Here is a 22,638-nt window from a genome sequence, read left to right on the forward strand (position 1 = left end):
TAAATTATCTTTAATATTTACTGATTTGTCCGAAGATTTCGTATTTCTCCAAATTACCGTTACATGGGATGTGGGCGTGGTTATTGTCCGATTTTAAAAAATTTCGGCCATTACATATATGTGATCATAAGTGGGCGGTGCCACGCCCATTTTCCAAAATTTTATCGTAAACGTATTTTTTGGTAAAGAATTGTTGCAAGCGTAAATTTTGAATAAATTAGCTTTAATATTTACTGATTTATCGAAGATTTCGTATTTCTCTAAGTTACCCTTATATGGAATGTGGGCGTGGTTATTGTCCGATTTTAAAAATTTTCGGCCATTTGGTATGCTGTAGCAAGGCTAACAACTGTGCCAAGTTTGGAAGAAATTGGCGCAGCGTTTACCAAGATATACACATGTAACCATAAGTAGGCGTGCCTACGCCCATTTTCCAAAAATTTATAGTATTCTTATTTTTCATCTAAAAATTATTGTAAATATCAATTTTGATTGAATAATCTTTAGTAGTTACTAAAATATTGCAGTTTTCGTATTTTTGAAAATTTCCGTTATATGGGAGGTAGGCGTGGTTGTTAGTCCGATTTTTCCTATTTTCAATACCATCCGACCCACGTCCGAAAGAAGTGCACGTACAAAGTTTCGTTAAGATATCTCAATTTTTACTTGAGTTATAATGTTCACCTAAACTAAAATATTCATCTTATTAGAGCTTTGAAATAAAGTCGATATTGATCGATATATATACATACATACATTCATAATTGCGTGTATTCTCTTCAGTTTTTTCTTGAGCAACATTTTTTATTTGTCTTAATTACACAAAAAAAAACAACACAACAAAATATCTAAATGTATTATTTTTGGGAATTATTTAATTTTTCAACAAATAGCTTTGCATACTGCATTAACTCAGATGACGAAGGTAACACTTCATCTGAAATACCAAGCATCACGGAGTCCGAGAATGGTGAAGAAGTTAGTACCAGCACAGACACAAATAAGTCCGAAGCAAAAGAGGACACATCTTCACAACTACCAGAAGTTTGTAATAATGAACTTGGCATATCAAATCAAACTACTGCATCAAAAGATAGTGCAGATGGCANTTTTTTATTTGAAAACATACGCATTTGTCTTGAAATACAATATGTCACAACAAAATATCTAAATGTATTATTTTTGGGAATTATTTAATTTTTCANTGTTCACCTAAACTAAAATATTCATCTTATTAGAGCTTTGAAATAAAGTCGATATTGATCGATATATATACATACATACATTCATAATTGCGTGTATTCTCTTCAGTTTTTTCTTGAGCAACATTTTTTATTTGTCTTAATTACACAAAAAAAAACAACACAACAAAATATCTAAATGTATTATTTTTGGGAATTATTTAATTTTTCAACAAATAGCTTTGCATACTGCATTAACTCAGATGACGAAGGTAACACTTCATCTGAAATACCAAGCATCACGGAGTCCGAGAATGGTGAAGAAGTTAGTACCAGCACAGACACAAATAAGTCCGAAGCAAAAGAGGACACATCTTCACAACTACCAGAAGTTTGTAATAATGAACTTGGCATATCAAATCAAACTACTGCATCAAAAGATAGTGCAGATGGCAAAATAAAAATAGAAACTTTGCCTAAGGAACGTCGAAGCGTTACACCAGAGCTACAGCGAAGTGCGCCAACCATTGCCAGTACACCGCTAATTAAGTTAGATTATACCCCGAAAGCGGATCTAATAAATTGTACACAAAACAAAGAAAATAAAAGTACTGAAAAGAAAAGGAGTCTTTTGTCGTTGTGCCACCAATCTGATGTTGTGATCACATCGTACTCACCCCGCGAAACCGGCGTTCGCATCGAAAAATCTTTTACAGCAGTTTGTAAGCCTTCAGCTACTTGTCTAGCCAGGACTCCCAGGAGCGTATACAGCACGCCGAAAAGCGTGCTCTCTGATTACAATGACGAAGGCAGTCGCGACTTTATTGATTTCACCACGCCGGCAACGTCGAAGAAAGCTTTCGGTTCACGTACGGCTGCCGGAAATTCCTCCATGCATTTAATTGATTTAACTACACCGAGCGTATTGGCACCAGCCAGCTCGCGTCGACGCCCTACTTTTAAATGCAATAAAACACTTCCCAGCGACGTCAAACTGTCTACCACTCCGCTCGCCTTTTCCAACGTAAAAGAAGGTCCAGAGGAAGAGGAGGGCGTTCATACGCTACCAGGGACTCCGTTAGTAGAGCCGTCGACCAGTAAATCCAATATAACACCACAAAGTGCTGAGTCAGTTATAAGTGTCGATGGTTCCACTGACTCATCTACTGCGGTAATTGAAATCTCGACAGAAGACTCGGCCACCCCCAGCACTAGTTCACCGTCCGTGCGTGCGGGTGCACCGTCGAAGACCCCACAGCGTGGTGGACATAAACAGGTAACTTCTACTCCACTGCGCACACCGCAGTCCCTAATGAAACGTGCCATATTGACCAGCGCCAAGAAGCAGATCAACACTCCACTACGTACGGCGCCCAGTAGCACCACGCCAATTCGACAACTACCCACCACACCTATGCGTAAAGTTAATATGGATGAAACTGGCGGATCAGCCCGTTCCACGCTTAAGGGACGCATCGCTATAGGATCTCCGAGTAACGTGGCTGCAGCACAGCGTCGCAGCTTCACGACAGGGCGCAGCTTGGCTGGTGCAAGCAGCACATCAACCCCCGCAAGGGAGCGTGCAATAACAACTTCCACTCCGCTGCAAATGGGTGCCACTCTAGGCAGGAAAGTGCCCGCTTCTGCATCGCGCGCAGCAGTAGCAAAGCGTACCTCACCACTACGAGGTGTGCGCAAATCATTCGGCAGCTCAACACTCACATCACATATTTCGAAACCACGGCGTTCGATTGTGCCTCCACGCAAACATTCACCAACATCCATCGGTGCTCAACTTGTGGCAAAAGCACGTAAGTCACTCTGCACCGCTAGCGCAAGCCGCAGTCAAGTAGCTTCGCGTGCGCGCAGCCTAGTTGCAGCTGCGATAAAGGGAAGCGGACAAAATGAAACTACAAATTTAGCATCGGAGAAAACAAAAAATGAGGACTTGCCTTCAGATACTCCAGGAAAAGAAGGGAAAGAGAATGTTTTAAGCGATAATGTTAAAAATGAAGTTAATGAGTTAAGCCGCACCTTCACTGTGGATGACTCGCTAGAGGAGGTGAATCTTAAAGCTGAAAATGCTTCTACTGCTCAAAATGTAATAGTTTCGCCGGTTAAACAAGATTCCATTAAACAAATGGACGCATCCATGTCACAAAATCAGGAAATTAATAAAACGTTTTCGCCAGAGAAATCAGTATCTGTGGTTGGGGCCGAGGCAGGGCCTGATATACCCGTTGATGTTGCAGAAACCATTGGGTTTGAAAAGCAAGAGAAGAGTGTGCAAGACTTCAAAGAAAATAAAGACAATAACGTGTCAGAACACATATCGGAAAGTTTCGCCGAAGTTGTCGAGTCGAGTGATAAACCAATAGAGACGACTAATCCACAAGAAGGGACAATAGCTAGTCAGCAACACCAGGAACGAAGTGTTAGGACTGAGCAATTATTAGGTACGAGTGCAACTACTTTGGAAACGGATCAGCAAGATATCTCTGCAGATTCTAACCGGATCAAAGAAATAGTAAACACTGCGGAAGCTGAAACGCAAGAGACTTCAAAAGAGTCCAACGATAGAGTTCTCGAGACCTTAGATGCAGATGAGGTAAGCAGTAGCGTCATGGTTGCACAACTAGATGCCAACGAAGCCGAAACCATTCTGGTCACTCCAGTGCCTACCGAAGGCCTTGAAGACGAAGGCGCTCCAAAAGCCACCGGGGAATCTCAAGGCACAGCGGAACTGCTGGAAGAGATCGATTATGTTCTGAATAAATCTGATGAATTGCAACAGCAGTTGGGCAAAGACATACATAACACGAGCAGTGGAAATGAGGACGCCGTTGAATTGGAAGCAGCGATTTCTGCGAACGTAGGCGAGAAAATCGAAGAGCTTGTTGCTAAGGATAATACCAACGTTTCACATAGTACGGCAATAGAAGGTGCTTTGACTGCTGAACAAGAAACAAATACCAACAAATTGGAAGCTGATGTGGAAGACTTTACAATCAGCGACCAGAACGCCGACAATGCTGTCTCGGAAGATCCAAATTCAAGTAAGATGGCCCCCGACGCTAAACCAGGCGTGAATGAGGATGTATCATCGACTGATTCTGATATATTGCCATCAACATCTGAGATCGTGTCCACCGGCTCGAATGCTAGTTCAGTGAAAACGGAAATGGTATCGATTACATCGATAACCACGCCCAGTGAGTTTGATGTGTCCACTACTGAAAGTAGCTCTGTAGAAAAGACAATAACATCAGAAGAGCAAGAAGGGGCCTCCAAACAACCGATAATCATAAGTGAAGTTGATCAAATTACAAATAACCCTACAGAACCAGAAATGAAGATGCTCGAAATAACTACTGCCGAAGTAAATACTTCTAATGCGCCAGAGTCTACAAAAGGCGACCTTGAAGAGAAGCCGGTAGATCATAGTGAAGGTGCTCCAAATGAGCTTGCGGATGAAACAAAAGCCACTAAAACCGAACCAAAATCAGATGATATTGCCTCGGAGGCTGCTGTGGTGGAGTCTGTACAAATTGAACTGATAGAAAATGAAGAAACCGAAATATTTGAAGAAAATATATTGTTTACCGATGATGAAGTAGAGCAACAAACTTCAGTGACCGACAAAGATATACATGCAACACCAGCAGATTGCGAAGCGAAATCGTTAACGATTGCTGTCCCGAATTCGAATAAATTCGGAAAAGTAGAGACAGATAAGTCTTTTATTGGCAATACGATGGCAGAGCCGGTTAAGGCAATTGAAGAATCTGTTTCAGAACTCAAGGGGTCTTCAGTGGACTCCGGGAAACCTGCAGTAAACCCCACATCAATCGAAAACGACTCCAACGAAGTGTCGGAAGCAACTAAAAAGCCAACGCAGGCTTCCAATGAATTTGCGACTATGTCAATTGACACCAACACAACTGTTATTGAGGTACATGAAAACGTCAAAACAGTTGAAGCAGTCACTAACGAGGAGGAGGAGGAGAAGAAAATCATTGCCGCCGATGAGGATAACAAATCCATTGACATCGCCACTGAAACTGGTGCCTCTGCGTTGGAGGGGCCCAAAACACCAAATCTCCGTGGTATACGTGAAATGCTGCGCACCCCAAAGCAATCACAAACCTCCACACCCCGTTTTATTGGCTTGCGTAATCTAATGCGCACTCCGAAGGCATCCACCAGCGCAGCAGCGGCGTCTGCTGCAGTTGAAGGTGACGAGGAGGAGCTGATAGGCATACAGACATTATTGAAAACGCCGCTTCAAAGCAGAATGAACGCACAAACTCCACAACTGGCAATTGATAGCAGCACTTATACGCCTCGACGCAGTGCTAGACGCAGAGCTTCAGCAAATGAGGATCTCACGCCGACTCGTTGTATAACACCAACTCTGGAAGTCGTCACCGAAGCTGGTACACCGCGCCGCTCCACGCGTCGTCGGGCTTCGGCATCAGCTGAGGTGAGTTACACGCCACATCGTATCACAAGGCGACGTTCATCGCTGTCGTTGGACAATGAGGAGGCCGTTGCTGCCTCATTGACCCCGCATAAACGTGGTGGTTTGCGCGCCAGACTAACGACTATATTGACAGAATGTTCAGTAGCCGAAGATATGGGTGCGATTATTGAAGAAGAATTCAAAGAAGCTGCACAGGAGTCCATTGGTGAGTGCTCTATATATACGCTCGCACCACTATATCTGCGTTCACCCTTGTTTTATTAAATATTCACAATGTTTTGCAAGCTATACTTTTTTTTTATTATTTTTGTACAAAAATATGGTTGATGCAATTAACAAAACCATTTATCAAGGTATCAAACTGTATACAATTTAAGGAAAATTTAATGAATTTTCATACAAATTTTAAATTTTTTACTCAGGTTTTTTACGAAAATTTCTGGTATGCAGTTTTATAGCCGATTGAAATTAGTATAACAATGTACAAATTTCAAGTGGGTCAGAAATCGCGTTGATTTTGAATAATTTTTTTGCTTACAGCTCTAGGCATTTTTCTCCATACAAGGTATGAGTGAATGTTTTGTTCTATGGAGAAAAATGCCTAGAGTCGTAAGCAAAAATAAAATATTAAAAATCAACGCGATTTCTCAGCCGCTTCAAATTTTTACATTGTTATACTAAATTCAATGAGATATAAAACTGCATACCAGAAATTTTCGTAAAAAACCCGAGTAAAAAATTTAAAATTTTTATGAAAATTCATTAAATTTTCCTTAAATTGTATACCATACCAGAAATTTTCGTAAAAAACCCTGACTAAAAAGTTTAAAATTTTGATGAAAATTCATTAAATTTTCCTAAATATTGTATACAGTTTGAAACCTTGATTGATATGGTTTTGTTTATAGCATGAATAATGTGACCAACCGTACATCTTTTTCGCTCTTGTACTTCCTACTTCGAAGTACAGTCAAATGTACTTCTTTGCGATATTTTGTACTTCAGGAGGGAGATTCTGTAACCAGTTAGCGACAATTTTCGGACCGCTATCGCACTTTTTGACGCATGATATAAATGTTTTTTTGTTTGCGCCGAAAAGTGCTACAGCGATTCGAAAATTGTCGCTAACTGGTTACGGAATCTCCCCCCAGGTCCTGTCCTTCTCCGATCTTCTGGACGGTCATCACATGGCCTGGGCGATAAATTCGTTCAAACCATTAAAGTCGCGGGGGACAAATGGCATCATACCTGCGCAGCTGCAAAGAGGTCTGAAGGTGTCGTACAATTGGTTGGATCCTATTTATGCGAACTGCGTGAGGACCGGGTACATCCTTAAGCTTGGAGGGTAGTCAGTGTTGCGTTCATCCCGAATGCCCCTGTTTCCCCTAGGAATTTTAAGCCTATCAGTCTCTTTGTTTTTGCTAAACACGCTTTTGCTAAACACGCTAGAGAGACTGATAGAACTTTACATAAGAAACGCGATTCCTCGTGACTGTCAGTGGTCAGAGGAAGCCTTCGCGCATGAAGATTATACAGTAGGGGTATTCTTTGATATCGAGGGGGCCTTCAACAATGTCACTCCAGAGGCAATAGTTAAGTATATTCATAATATGGGGGTGGAAACCAATCTAATAAGGCTTATATACAGCTTACTTGGTGACAGAACTGCCGGGCGGAGTGGGCGAGCGTCTGCACTCAGTGCAGAGTCAATAGGAGCAATCCACAAGGTGGTGTTCTCTCTCCCTTGCTCTGGATAGCGGTTGTAAACGACCTTCTAGAGGAGCTGGAAAAAGTGGGCTGTCGGGTGATCGCCTATGTAGATGATGTGGAACTTTTGATTAAGGAACGATTTCTATACACCCTGTTTGATCCGGCTCAAGGTTACCTGAACCAGGTAACTAGGTGGGTGATTAACGGCGGCTATCGTTGAAGCCGTGAGGAAAGGTGTCGGTGCCTTGTACTGCTATCAGTAAATGGTGGGGTCCCTCGTCTAAATGCATTCATAAGCTCTGGGAAACCAGATTTAAGCCTATAATTTTTCAAGGAGCCCTTGTCTGGTAGAACTCACTAGAGAAAGCTAGACTTGTAAAACAAGAATTAGCGGAGCATTAAGAACCACACTTACACTGAAGCTTAACATACATATGTTGAACACGGCGTCTGCGGATATTGCAAACAAAATTGTCGCAGCACGAACTGCTATTAGGATAAGGAAAACCGGGTCTTTTTGTGCCTAAAAAAAAGAAAAGAAGACGTTTCTCTGCTGCAGAATATGTTTTTATAGGGCACTTTAAAACACGTTACCTCAAGGGCTAGTGATGAAGGTTCTGACAGGCCATTGTGCGATTTGTATTCATGCGGTGAGACTTAGTATTTCAATTCATCCTTTTGATTCAGCTGTCAAGAAGAGGATGAAGTGGAATCATCTCCACACTTTCCTTTAGACTGTCCAACCTTCGCGAGGTTAAGATGGAAGCATTTCGGACGGCACTTCTGAACAAACACTGAGCTCGCAGGGATCGAAATTAGCCCCATTCGAAATTCCATAATGGGATCGCGGCGTTAATTTAACTCAACCTAAGCTGTACTTCTTTGAGCTATGAAATAGTTGGTCACATTAAGCATGAACCATATTTTTGTACAAAAATAACAAAAAAAATATTGTGAATATTTAAAAAAACAAAGGTGAACGCAGATATAGTAGAGCGAGTGAATATATTTCGATAAGTTTATATTTTTGTAAGGCATTTCTTTTATTTCTAGACATTCAACAACACAATTTGGAAGCTGATAAGCATTCTGTTGGTGAAATTTCGGAAGCAACTGGTAGGTTTAATGAAAGCTACGATATATTTGAAGGAAACTTCCCTCACTCTCTTCTTTCTGAGATTAGTAATTTGCCATTTTTGTATTATAAATTCGTATCATCTTTTCATTAAAAAAAAAACAAAAAATTTTCAATCATAGCATAAAAAGTCAGAACATAATTTAAAAAATTAATTATTCGGGGGGAGCAAGGCGAATTTATATAAGGTAGTGTTACTAGCTCAGCTGATTTTGTGTATGTGTTTCGCCGCACGGCTTCTGATATCAAATTGAAAAATTTTGTTTAAATTTCTACACACACTCTTACAGATTTTGACAGTTTATGCCGCCAAAGCAAAAACAAAATACATGTAAATTTTTGTTTTTGTACTCCTGCTATCACCTTATATTAATTCGCCTTGGGGGGGAAGTTTCACTTCTGTTGTGTTGCCTAGGCGCACTCATTTTGTTGTTAAAATTAAACTCTCATTGGTATGTTTCCATTTTTCCACGCCTTCAGAGCCTAACTTAGCGAAAGTGATTGAGGAGAGCATTTGTGAAGAAGTTAACACCAAAACGCAGCAGGACGTGGAAATAAACCCAGCAACATTTGAAGTAGTAAATGTAGAAAATGAAGAAAATTCGAATGTAATTAATGAAGGTAAGTTAAACGCATATATGTATAAATATTTTTAATATGTTTATATATGTATGTATATGACTGAAAAATCTTCTAATTGTAGTGCGAAGTGAACAAGCGTGTGAACTGCCTGACGATAATATAAAGTCTACTGACACAGAGTCTGAATGTAATATTTTGTTATAGAATTTTTTCGAATGTATTTCAAATTAACCGCACATTACTTTTAGGTCATCCGGATTCTTCATTCAACGAACTTCAAACAGATGAAAAAGACATCGTCCATAATACCTCAGATAGTACAGCTAATGCAAAGGGTATTGTTTGGTCCAATAACGTTATTGAGTTTATGCTTTAATCTTGAAATTTCTTCCATAGCGATAGCAACCAATGACGGAGCAGAAGAGCTGTCTGAAATTGACGCTTTAGTAACGGTAAAAACTAATGAATCCGATGAAATTCTAGATGAATCCGATTATGAATATGGCAAAGAAGTTAAAGAAGAAGCCAGAGGTTTGTATTTGCTATTTTTAGTAGAAAAAATAATAATCATCCATAGAGAGCAGAGATTTTTCACATGGTGTGGGTCCATATACAAGATATTTGTATATATGTACATATACATATCTTTACTTTTGGGCACCGAAGGAGATTCGTTTTAGTCTCATTGCTTTTTTTCCAAGCAGTTAACTTTTTGTAAAGATCTATCTAAGACATTCGATGCATGCTGTTCTGCTTTTTAGCCGGAGTTAGGACAACTTAAAATAACGATAAGTAAACTCTTCAGCATGGCCAAATATCGACAACGTGGGGAGAATTAGAAAAGGCTAATATATAATTGAGAATTCTTGTATGTAATGGGTAGACTTCAATACAGATAATAGTTCTGTTCGCCAAAAAGTCCAGCAGGAATTTTCTATTACTCAACATCATAAATTTGTTTGATTTTGACATAAAAGGAAGGAAGAACTCGTATCTGTGGCTAAAAAAATATAAATAGATCTAATCTGGTCACAGCCGCACGAGTGCTAACTACTAGCTGGTATTAACGGTTGCATTTCAAACATAATCAATTTATATGAAATTTTTTTTATTTATTTTTACCATTTGCAAATTATTGTTGTTCTCATTAAAAACGGCATCAAGCTGAATTGTCATTATATGTACCAAAAATAAAACCAGCTTCTTTCAGGCAGATTATTCATTCTTATTCTGACTTCCTTTACTTTGTCGTAGTAACCATCAGTTTCCTACATACATATGGCGACTAGTTCATTTAAAAATATGTATTATTATTCATTATATTATTTTTTAGTACCTAGCTAAAGTTTATTAATTTTTAGATTTAGCTAGTTGGTTCCATTCAAGTTATTGTCGATAAAAACGGATCCAAGTGTGTACAAATTATTTTCTCGGTGAACAAAACTAATTTACCCTAGCTAGCTTCCTAGACTTTGATGGTGCTTTCAACAACGACAAGACAGAAGCTATCAGTAAGCTACTGGTCAGACACGTCATCCAGCAGCCTACGTAAACGCTGTAGGCACGGTGCTTAAGGAGGCTAAGCACAATGTGTATATCGAATTTGGTCGAGATCGGCTTGAGTTTTTGGTTAAGAGCCATTGCATATATAAATTTTCAATAAATATTGATGAGCTCCTTAGCCATACTGCTCAACAAATCTGACCGTCCGGTACACACATATAAATTCAAGGCCGTCTTTTTGCTTAAATTGCTCCACTTCGACAATTTTTATTCAATTACATTAGGTGATATATCAATTTCTTCGAAAATAAATAGGGGTATTCTCGAAGTCTTGCACGATGCACGGATTGCACGAAATGCAAAAATACTATTCCAAATTTGGAAGAGTACGAGAGCATCCCATTGCAAAGTGGTAGCATGGATAGGTAGCAAGCAGCGAAATTCTGTATCAAATACAATAACAAGAGACAGCGAAAAAATGAAGCGAGCGGAATGAGAGAAAAATGTAGCAATTCCAACAACAAAACAACTAGCACAGGGTCGTATTTATTTTGCTATAATTTTTTGCAAAATATATACATTTGTTTCAACGTTGCATATTTTGCAGCGGTGGGAAATGTTGTTTCCCATGTATTTTGTTGATAGGTGTTTGCAAATTATGCAATCCGTGCAATCCGTGCTACGTGCAACGGCTTTGCAAGATTTCGAGAATACCCCTAATGTTCTCTTTGGTAAATACACCATATTTGGCAACTTTTATGGTCAACGTTGAAAAACTTAAGAAAAATAGGGTCTAATTAAAGTTTAACCGATGAAAACTCCCAACAAGCTTCGTATGTATTACAATATATTGCTATACACCATTTTAAAGGTCCATAAATCCTCTACGGAAGAAAAATAGTCAAGCTGTTAATAGATACCCAGCAAACACAGTTTCTAACATTAGGATATAACGACTTGAAGAAGTACATGATTGGTCAGAATGATGAAAAAATCAAAACATTGGCAGATCATAGGTCAGAGAAAAAAAATTTCCTCGCAAACATGGTAGGTTATTTCATGTATAGATCGCATAAAAAAAATATGAAGCCAATTGAAATTGTAATCCAGATTTGGTGTCCGATATGAAAAAGAATGTCTCATATACAGAATAGTAACTACCTTTTCATTTTCTTTACTGTTCACCGTTTTAACAGAATCTGCTATACAATTAATTCTCAAACTTTTTTTTAATTTTCAGCAAATTCTGACGCTGATATGCCGCCAAAAACTCCTAAGAGACATCGTAAATCCGTAAAGATTCTAGACACAGCTACAGAAACGCCGAAAACGCCCAAACCATGCGCCGATGCTCCAAAACTTATTGGTGTACGAGATTTAGGACGCACGTCCAAATCAACAGTTGAGACAGCTGCAGCGGACTTGACTGATGATGAAGAACGCTTTTCAGGACTAGCTGATTTAGTGAAGACCCCTACAGCCATAACCAGAGTAACAAAGAAAGCACATGAAGAGGAGGTTGTTTGGGGCAAAAAAGAAGAACAAGAAGAGCCTTCGAGTTCTAACGCAACACACGAAACATTTGTTGGTATGCGTGAGCTGTTGAAAACTCCCAAACACACCAGTACGCCACAATATCGTGGTATGCGGGAACTATTACGCACACCTAAAGCGTGTAGTACACCCCAATTGGGCGGGCTGGACGAGCTTATGCAAACTCCAAAGCGCTCTAAACTTAACGCGCAATATGACGATGAAGATGTAGAGCTCGATCAGTTCTTTAAAACGCCACGTGCTAAAGATGTTATGATACCTGGCGAACCAGCAAGCGCTGTTTTGGAACCCAGTGCGGATACCATGCTCGATATTATGACTGCCACAACTGAATATGAACTACATAGCAATAGCCAGCGGCCGCTGGAAGATATCTACAAAACGCCCGTAAGTACACGTTTGACTAGTGTTGATACTACTATTACAGAGGATGTTGAAGAAAACACGGAAAAGGAAAGTAAGGAGGAGGAAGATAAAAACGTCGTAACTTCTACAACTGGTGAAAGTGATATCGAATTAATCGTACCCGAAACACCCGCAGCGAAAACTACAACCAAACGAAACCTCTCCGCCGAAGAAGTATTCGAAGAATTAGTAGGTGAGCGCACTACGCTCGATGAAACGCCACCACAAAAAGTTTACGAACGCAAACGTCGATCAGTTGTAGCAACAGATTCCCTACTTTCACCTTTCTCAGCAACAGATATTATATCCGATTTGCCTAAAACCGATATACAAGAATGGGTAGATAATTTGGATGAAAATGCTGAGCTGGAAGAAGAGGAACAAGAAGTTACTGTTTCGGCTTCATTATTAGAATCCTCGAAAGAAAAACAAGATCCTTTTGCAACATCGGCTTGCAAGACAAGTGTCATTGGTGTGAACAAAGACACAACCGAAGAATTACTTGCAGATATAAGTGCCGTGTCCTCAATGGCAGATCCATTGCTCCCAAGTGCATCGAAGAGCTCCAAATCAGTGCATAAGGTAGTAGCTGATGAAAACGATACATTGCGTCCAACAACACCCATTGAATCAGAAATTAGTGGTATTAACTTGCTTGATCAAACCAACGAATCCGTGTTCTCAGAGCCACTGATAGTAAGCGATTCCGAGTCGATGCAAGACAAGGGGGAAAATGATGCGAAAGAAAAAGAAAAGACCGACGTAAAATCAAATAAATCGGGAAATGATATTGCGTCAACAGGCGCTAATAAGTCAATGGGCGAGGAAGAATTTCCTGTAATGTTTGTAGACAGTAGCGATTCTGAAGCAGAATATGCTGACGGAATTGACACAAATGACGACAGGACGAAACCGGCTGAGAGCACAACTCAAACAGAAACACCCGCAGTTGAAGAAACAATTAAAAGTGCACATAACACTGAGATCATCGACCTCGACGATTCTAGTGCATCCGAATCCATTGAATCCACAGTGCTCAGTAACTCAAAAGCGTTTAAAAAGACTAAAGTAAGTGATATTCATACTGAGTTTAGCAACTTTCAGCCACACAAAAACCTTGCCAGCCAGCAAATGCGCGCATCCACTCCTAACCGTTGCAGTAAGGTACGGCAACCACAATATACGAGAGGACGTCGGCAGAGCATGGGCGCCGAGAAGTTGCTTGCTAGCAGTTCCATTGACTTAACGCTTGAAAAATCCCGTTTAGCTGGGGAAAGAGCGAATTCTGTTGCGCTCGTAGATAAATGTATAATAGAGATTGATGAAGAGTCCGTGGATCTGTCGTCCGTATCTGAGATAGTGACTAATTTCGCTGAAGAAGCGGACAATACGGCTAAGATGGAGAATAATGATCAAAATAAAAAAGTAAATGCATCAAAACCAAATGAAGAGTTTGACACAGAATTCAGTAATTTCCAGGCACATAAAACAATCACCAGTCAAGGTAGACGGGCCGCCACACCTGATCAAGTCAATAAAACGCGTGCGCAGAAAATATTACAAGCTCCTCGTCGTTTAACACTGGGCGCTGAGCAGCGCCTATCGGACGTAACCGTTGATTTCATTGAAGAAAAAGCAAAACTAGAAAAATGCAAGCAAAAACCAACGCTTATTGATGAATGTATACAAGAGGTAGACGACTCTGATAAGGAGTGTGATACCAACGCCGAGGTAGCTCAAAATTATATCAGTGCATCGGAAAAAACAGCTAAGGTAGAAAATTCGAACGATGTATCAAAGGAGGAAACATTGAAGCCTGTACAGGTGATGGAGGAGAAACTAGCGATTGCAACTGTTGGATTATCGGAGCAAGTAGATAAAGTTAAACCTGCAGACGAGACAACTGCTAGTGAAGGACAAGAATTTGCCGAAACTTCTGACGAACCTACAGAACAGGCAGTTGAAACTGAGGAGGCAGAAATAAACTCTACAGCTACTGCTGACGATGTTGATGATGTACAAAGAATACAAGATGCAACCGAAATCTCAGCACTTGAAGTGAAACATACCGAGCCTATTGAACAGAAATTGGTTGAACCTGATATCAAAGCTATAAAAGATGTTACAATCGCAAAACCTTCAGCAGAAGATGTTATACTTGAAAATGAAAATCAGCCAGAAGTTTCGCTCAGTGCAGAAGCTTCAATTGAAAAAGATAATGCAACAGATAAACCTGTAGCCAAAGAAGTTAAATTACAAGAAAATGAGGCGGTAATACCATCAAACGTTGAGTCTTCAATCGGTATAGACACCACAACTAAAGGATCTTTAGGTAAGGAATTTAGAATTCAAGAAAATAATTCCGAAATTCCTTCAACTACAAAGTCTTCAACCGTCAAAAATGATAGTGGTCAGAAGCTCGAGTCAGCTGGCGATGTAGCTATAAATGTTGTTCCAGGCGAAGGCTCAGAAAACGCGTCACCCATCGAAAATGAGTTCAATGAGAGTGATATATTTGATTTATGCGATGAGCTGCCAAAGAAACCGCTAACAGTTAACACAACTCAAGGAGTTATATTTGATTTAACCGAAGAGGAAGCAGATGAAGAAAGTGTCGAAAAGAAAATTGAGGAAATTGCAACTCAGGACGTTAGCTCTTCCAGTCAACAAATTGCAAAGACGAAGTCGGAAAATGCATCAGATGAAGTCAAAGCTGGAGAAATGGAAACTGTAGTCGCAACTGAATTGAAAAATACAGAGGTGGCCTTGAAAATTGCCGTTGATGAAAGCATAGTCAATGTTGTGAGTTCAAAGCAAATATACACTGAAAGCAAGGATCACTTCACTATCACAACAGAAAATGGTGCCCCAACTCCTATAATTGAGCTGAACATTTCTCAAGAAAGTACTGACCTAACCTCCGCTGTTGTGGAAGAAGACGTATCGGCGAACATGGACGTTTCAACAGTAAATCAAAAAGATAAACAAGAAGCTGAAACAAAAATAATTGGACAACTAGAAGCTACAGCGGTTGAGCAGCAATCTCAGCCAGATGCTGTAGCCGAAGCTTATATCGATACCGAAGTTAACGCTGATGTGCAATCACTTGAGGAGGATGAAATGCTCGTTTTGGCAGTTTCTGTGGAGTCTACAGCTGATGCTGATATTATCGAAGATGCTGCAGAGACTTCACAAGCTGCGGTAGAAATACCAAATGAATCACAGGTGTACACTGCCACTGAGGAAGTGCCAAAGCTAATTAGAGATACTAGCGATGAAATGGAATTAAATAATGCAAATAGTGAAACAGCTCCGATAATTGCAGACACTGATGTGCTTGTTGAAGTTGAAGCTGGTACAAATATTATCATAACTGAGGAAAAGGCTGAAACCCTAAACGGTGAAAATGCGCCGGTATTACAAGTGGACGATTCAGTGATTCAGCTGGATAGTGATGTTGAAGAAATTGCAGAAGAACCACTATCAAATACCGTTAACAAGCAGAAAACTGCTATCGAAATAGACATAACGCCTGCAACAATTGAAATTAAAGCAAAGGAAGAAATGGAAACTGTAACCGTTAAAGAAATAAACTCGGAAAAAATTGTCACTGCGACGCCAGCAATTATTGGAGCAGAAGTAAGCGAACATGTAATAAGCGAAAAATCAGAAGATGATGTGAAAGAAAAAGTGATAGAAGTGAAGGCACAGTCAAACGCTGCAGAAAACATCGCAGAAACAACACACACGCGTGAAGAAAGCCCAGTGAAAACGAGTGAATTAGTAGCAATAGAGGAAACGAAGGACGCTGGTCAACAAAATAAAACAGAAGCTTCGGTACAACAAATAAAACAACCTGATGAAGGGGGTGAGTTAGATGAACCAGCACCATCCAATAGAGCGCATCAAGCAGCGAAGTGTACTGATCACAAGCCACGGCGATCTGAACAAACGACCGCAGAAATAGATGAATTAGCTGCCGAGAGCATGAGTATAGCTGATCAGACAGAAGCTTCGGTGCAGCAAGCATCAATGTCGGGAGAAGATCTAGATGCACCAAACCTATCCGATAGAGCGCACCAACCAACGAAGCGTACTGGTCGGAAACCATCGCGATCTAAACCACAGGGCGCAAAAGAAAGTGAGCCTACTTCTAAAGCAGCCACCGAGATCAAGAGTGTATCTGAGAAACCTGCAGCAATTATTAAGGAGCCATACTTAGATACAACAGCGAAACTTGTTGAGGAGAAAGTACAATTAGAACCACTACCACGTACTGAAACCATTGGAGAGTCGAAATCACAAGAACAGGACGTTGAAAAGAACACAGATAAGCCAATACCATCATCTTTAAATGCTGACCGTGATAATAATGAAGAAATAGTCGATGCCACTTCATCGGAGGGGAAACAAGAACCGGCTAAACGAAGACTTAGCAACCCATCACGCTCTAAGAAAACCGCCGCAGAGGAAAAAGTTCAATCTAAAGCTGAAAAACTTACTGAAGGTGAAATAGTGGTTATGAATGTTGATCTGCCCGAACAAAAGTTACAGCTGGATACAAAATTACCCGAACATAAAGAAGAGTCTGAAAATAAATCAGAAGAAATAGTGCCAGAAACACCCACAGAAGATATGTCCGTGGAATCTTCTATGCAGGTAGCCGAAGTAGAAAGCAGTGAACCGCTAGTGAAAAGAAGAGGTCGAAAGCCATCACAATCGAAACAAACAGCGCCAGAAAAGTGTGAAGAAATCTGCAAGGCAACTATTGAGAATGTAGCGTTGGAAGAAGACGAGCGTGAAACAATAAAAGAAAAGCATTATTTGGAAAAAACTGAGGAAAATATACTCAATACTGAGACAGAAATGCCAAAGTCGGAGTTAGAAGAAGCTGATAAGGTATANGTGAAACAATAAAAGAAAAGCATTATTTGGAAAAAACTGAGGAAAATATATTCAATACTGAGACAGAAATGCCAAAGTCGGAGTTAGAAGAAGCTGATAAGGTATGTACACCAGAAACTTCAACTAAGACCACGGAAAATGTGGCAAAGGAAGAGAAGGTGCACGAAGAGACAACTTCCAATGGAAAACAACAACCAAATAAGCGTAAAGGACGTAAACAATCGCAATCAAAACAAACAACCGAAGCAATTGAAGAACCAATTTCTGAGGCGATCATTGAAAATAAAGCTCTGGTTGAGGAAATTGAAATGAATGCTAAAAATGCTAATAAATCATCAATCTCAAAGGCAAACATTGAAAGCAAAACATTGGTAGAAGAATCTGCACCATTTAATGAACAGATAGCCGAGAAAAAAGCAGAGTTGCAAACATACATAAAGGCAAGCTATGAGGTGCTCTTCAAGAGCACTTCTGAAACAGCCAATATCGCCGAGGATGACAAGCCCATAGGGGGCGCATATCCATTGCCAAGCTCCAGCGAAAAATCAAAAATTGAAAATAAACCAGCTACCTTGATCACTAGCGAACACGAAGATAAAGCTGTGACAACTACAACTGAGCCGACTAGTGAAGCTCGGAGAGACATTTCTTCAAGCACAGAAACCATTGCAGAAACCGAACCTGATAAACATNAAGCTCCAGCGAAAAATCAAAAATTGAAAATAAACCAGCTACCTTGATCATTAGCGAACACGAAGATAAAGCTGTGAAAACTACAACTGAGCCGACTAGTGAAGCTCGGAGAGACATTTCTTCAAGCACAGAAACCATTGCAGAAACCGAACCTGATAAACACGAGGATTCACATGCACAGAGGCCAACACGACGCAATCGAAAAGGCTCACAATCAAGCCAATGCTCTACTCAAGATGAAGATCATCTGCCAACAACAACCAGGCGGCGTGGTGGGCGTCGACGTGCTGAAACGCCCGTCGAGCTCAGCACAGAGGAGGCCACATCATCTGATGCACCAACAAGTAAACGGCGACGAGGTCCAGGGAAAATAAAAGGNCCAACAACAACCAGGCGGCGTGGTGGGCGTCGACGTGCTGAAACGCCCGTCGAGCTCAGCACAGATGAGGCCACATCATCTGATGCACCAACAAGTAAACGGCGACGAGGTCCAGGAAAAATAAAAGAGGATGTACAATTGGAAGATATAAAAGAGGTGCAAAATGATGAACCCGAAATTACAACTGAGGAACAGCATCCAATCAAAACTGCTGAAGTAAAGTACAAAAAGAAGTTGGAGACTGAAGTCACGACTGATGATAACAATAGTGAGAAGAAATTTGACAAGATTGATGACGTATGTGGCGGTACTCCCGGCGCAGAAGAGGTGATACAAGAAGTCGATGAGGTAGCAACGAAGGATACAGACACATTAACAAAACGAGGTACGAGCAGGCGGCGACATGGAGTTGCTGCGGAAGCGGCCGAAAACGAGGAGAAAATTTCTACTTCGAAAATAAATACTGAAATTACATATGAACATCACATTGATGTCGAAGTACCAGTTACTTCGGCTATTATAACTGTTGCTAAACGCGGCAAACGCAAGCAGACCGTCTCCGAATCGAGTCAAACTTCGAACAAAGAGGAGCATATTGAGTCGCATCCAACTCATCGACATCGCCGCGGGCGTAGGCCAACTAATGAGGAGCCGGAAGTAGTTGAAACCTCCGAGACGAGCAAAGAAGAGGATGCTGCTGCTATTGCCGCGGTGCTTCCAACACTTATTGAAGTCACCGAGGTTGTGTCTTCAAATGTTCCCGAAGAAGGAATTGATAAAGTCGGGGACGCAATAAAAACAGAGAGAGAAAATGAAGAGTGTGAGCACCACTCTACAGCAGAGACTTCGAAACGTGCACTGACACGTAACAAGCGTACACTCAAGTCTTCACAAACAACCAAAGGCAGTCCGCAATTGTCCGAGGCATCAGAGGACCTCAAAGTGGAACCGAATAAAGAGACGCCACTACTAAAAGAAGAGGAGCCAGTAACAAAGGCTGCCAATGATGGTCGAACCCGCGTGAATCGAAGAAAGAAAGCAGAAACAGATGAAGAGCATGAACGCAAGACAGAAGCTGTTGATGAAGCTCAAAATGTGGATGAATCCGCTGGCACGGATCCTGTGGCTAAAACATCTGAAAACGCAGAACCTACCGTTGAGCAACTGTCGAACGCGGCTTCGGAATCAGTAGGTGGGCGACGAGGACGCCGAGGAGCGGCCGCTGCTGCCACAGTAGCAATCAATGAAGTTTCATCAGCTCACAAACGCGGTGCGCCGAGAGGAAAGACCCACCAGAATAAGCCACAGACAGCACAACAACAAGAAGAAATGAAAAAAGAAATCGGTGAAGACATTCATGCTGAAGATGGCGGGGAAGTGAAAGTGGTAGAGGATAAGAAACCACATAAGGCGATACGTAAACGACGTGGATCCACAGCTGAAGGTCAGTCGGCTCATGCAGATGGTGCTGAAAAATCCGAAACAGAAGAAAAAGAATCGACAAAGGCCGCGGCTAAGCGCGTTCGCAGACGCCGTGAGTCACATCATGAAGACGAATCGCAGAGTACCAATAAACAAGGACCCCAGGAGGAAGCTACTACTAGTTCGGCACCGAAGAAGTCTCCCATTGCGGTATCATCAAAGCAGCGCAGCGGACGTAAGCGCAAGGACTCCCTCAATAGCGTGGAAGGGACAGCGGCTGGCGACGGCGGAGGTGAACCGCCAAAGAAGCGTCCACTCAGTCGGAAGCGACGCGATTCTTCGCTCGATAGTAGCATACATGAAGGTACTGGTGGCGATGCAGATAACAACGCTGGAGGCAACACTTCGTCATCATCGACGACGCCACAACGCTCGCGTAATATACCAAGACGAGCTGCTGCCGCACAAGACCGCAACTACGACGAGAGCTCAGATGCGGAAGCACAGGTTGATCTGAAACGACGTATCGAAAAAGCAGCGCTGCCTAAAATAAATACCATTAGCGCTACAATAGCAGCGAACGCTGCTCCGAAACAATGGAGCCCAAGCGCGACTAAAACGAGCCCACCGGAAACGACACCGGCGACTGTGAAAGAAATCGCGTCTAAAGCCGTGAGCACTCCCATCTTATCGGCGGTCGCAACCACAAGTCGTGGTGGTCGGCAACGCAAACCCACCGCACGCGTACAACAGTACCTTGAGGAGGAGCGAGCTAAAGCTGAAACTCCGAAGAAGCGGCTGCTACTCAATTTAGCCGCTGGTGCCGAAACGCCTACATCACAAGCGCGCGGCACCCCAGTCAGACGCGGCCGAAAAGCCTCCGCTATTGAAACTGAGGCGCCTGTAAAATCACACACCCCGGTGCGTGGACGGGCGCGCACTGAAAAAGCCGTCATTGCTGTTGCGGTGACTTCAGAGGAATCGCGTTCGGAATTAGAACACACACATTCTGAGCTAGAAACGACCCACAGCAGCAGTCATGCGGAAGAAAAAGAGTTGAAAACAACTGCTCAAGTTATTAAACGGCCCGGGCGACGTGGCAAGCATGCTGAAGCAAACATTCCCCTAGAAAGTGATTTGAATGAAGCACACCACACATCGGCCGCAATGGTTTCCACGCCGACGCCGCAGGCACATACTGCCAGTGGCCGAAGTGGAAGAGCTGCCAAAGCCGCGGCAGCAGCGGCACTTATAACTGACGAGCCAACTGGTTCACACACAAAAGCGCGTGTTGGACGCGGGCGACGAGGCGCTCATGCCACCGAGGAGGAGCAACACACTGATGTCGAAACAAAGGGAACACGCGCCCAGGCAGCAACGCCTTCAATTGAAACCCAAAAACCAACTAAGCAGGCACGAACAGCCACAGCTGCTGGGCGCGGAGTACGCGGAGGACGGCGCAATAAACAGCTAGATGACGATGACGACGCTCGTTCCTATACCTCACAAAACGTCTTACAAGAAGATAGTGAAGCCAGCAGTAGTGGTGGGCCCCAGTTATCGCTAGCTGTCGATGCCGACGATGAGCATGAGGAAGACGAGGAAGCGCTAACGATTACGGAAGAAGTAGAAGACAAGCCACTTGCAACGGTTAAGGGAGGGAAGGCAGCAGATAAAAAACGTACGGTAACAACGCGTAAACCAGCTACCAGGGCTACCGAATCCCCTGCGCCGAAACGCGGACGTCGTCGCGCTGTCGCCGAACAAGATGACGCCACACACATAGATACAGCCTCAGAGAGCACAGGTAGCAGTCGGAGCCGCAAAGTAGTTCGATTCGATGCCGCTACGCCTTCAAGCACCACCAGTGCCGAAATGCCAGCGGAAGCTGTTGCCGTTGAAATGCCAGCAGAGAAAACAGCGCCGGCCAAACGTGCAACGCGTTCGCGCCGGAAGTGAACGATAGAAGAGCAACAGAAAAGATAATATGAGTAACGGGTGTAGTTGCGCTTAGTTTTTTTAAGCATTTACAATTTTTTATCAGCAACCTTACAATTTTTGTTATCAGCTAATGCATTCACAATGGGATAACAGTGCTAGCTATTAGAATCATACATCTACTAACCATCTCTCATTCATTCAAGCCACATCTTCGGCCTTTTCCCCAAGAAGTTTAATGAGCAGAAATCTTTATTTAATGAGCAGAAATCTTTATTTTGTCTTTTAATGAATAACCATTGATTTGTTTTTTTTTCTCGATTAAATTTACGGAATTGTTCTGAGTTATCCTGTATTTAAATTAGTTCGCATGAACGCGCAGACATATTTCATTATCTTGTGTTCGATTAAAAAAAATTAAAAAAGACAAAATAAATAATGATGAATTGCATATGCATTTTATTTCGCCTTTGGCATATAGAGTAGTAGTTATACATACATACATACATATTCTACCCAAATACAACAAACTACTAATACTACCAACATACTATATTGTACTTTTATGTCTATAAAACAAAAAATAAAATAAAAATAATCGTATGTCGATTTTATAAGATGTTCTTTTCATTCGATTTATGTAAATATACATTGATTCACAAAGACCCTAACCAACACTTTTTTGAAACTGCGTTTTTCACAGATTTTGGTAGGAGGTATTCGAGTACACCTTAAATAAAAATTGTAA

At 41.6% G+C, this 22,638-nt stretch overlaps 1 protein-coding gene across 3 annotated transcripts; it reads left to right on the forward strand.

Moving 5' to 3' along the window:
- Positions 1-831: 831 nt before the first annotated feature.
- On the forward strand, positions 832-22,297 carry LOC108366610 (mucin-17). 3 transcript variants are annotated; one of them, XM_017621058.1, is made up of 11 exons: positions 832-1,093; positions 1,622-5,869; positions 8,428-8,490; positions 8,990-9,130; positions 9,213-9,278; positions 9,340-9,426; positions 9,488-9,622; positions 11,835-17,452; positions 17,560-18,002; positions 18,167-18,415; positions 18,545-22,297. In XM_017621058.1, the coding sequence occupies exons 1-11, from the start codon at positions 853-855 to the stop codon at positions 21,909-21,911; spliced, it is 14,658 nt and encodes a 4,885-aa protein (XP_017476547.1). In that variant the 5' UTR covers positions 832-852; the 3' UTR covers positions 21,912-22,297. The 3 variants fall into 3 exon arrangements, with proteins under 3 accessions (XP_017476547.1, XP_017476546.1, XP_017476549.1); XM_017621057.1 differs by lacking the exon at positions 832-1,093 and having other exon boundaries at positions 1,226-5,869; XM_017621060.1 differs by lacking the exons at positions 832-1,093; positions 8,428-8,490 and having other exon boundaries at positions 1,226-5,869.
- Positions 22,298-22,638: the final 341 nt, after the last annotated feature.

Source organism: Rhagoletis zephyria, unplaced genomic scaffold (assembly GCF_001687245.7).
Source record: "Rhagoletis zephyria isolate East Lansing unplaced genomic scaffold, Rhagoletis_zephyria_1.1 Rzeph_scaffold_02342, whole genome shotgun sequence".
Classification (NCBI taxonomy): Eukaryota; Metazoa; Arthropoda; class Insecta; order Diptera; family Tephritidae; genus Rhagoletis; species Rhagoletis zephyria.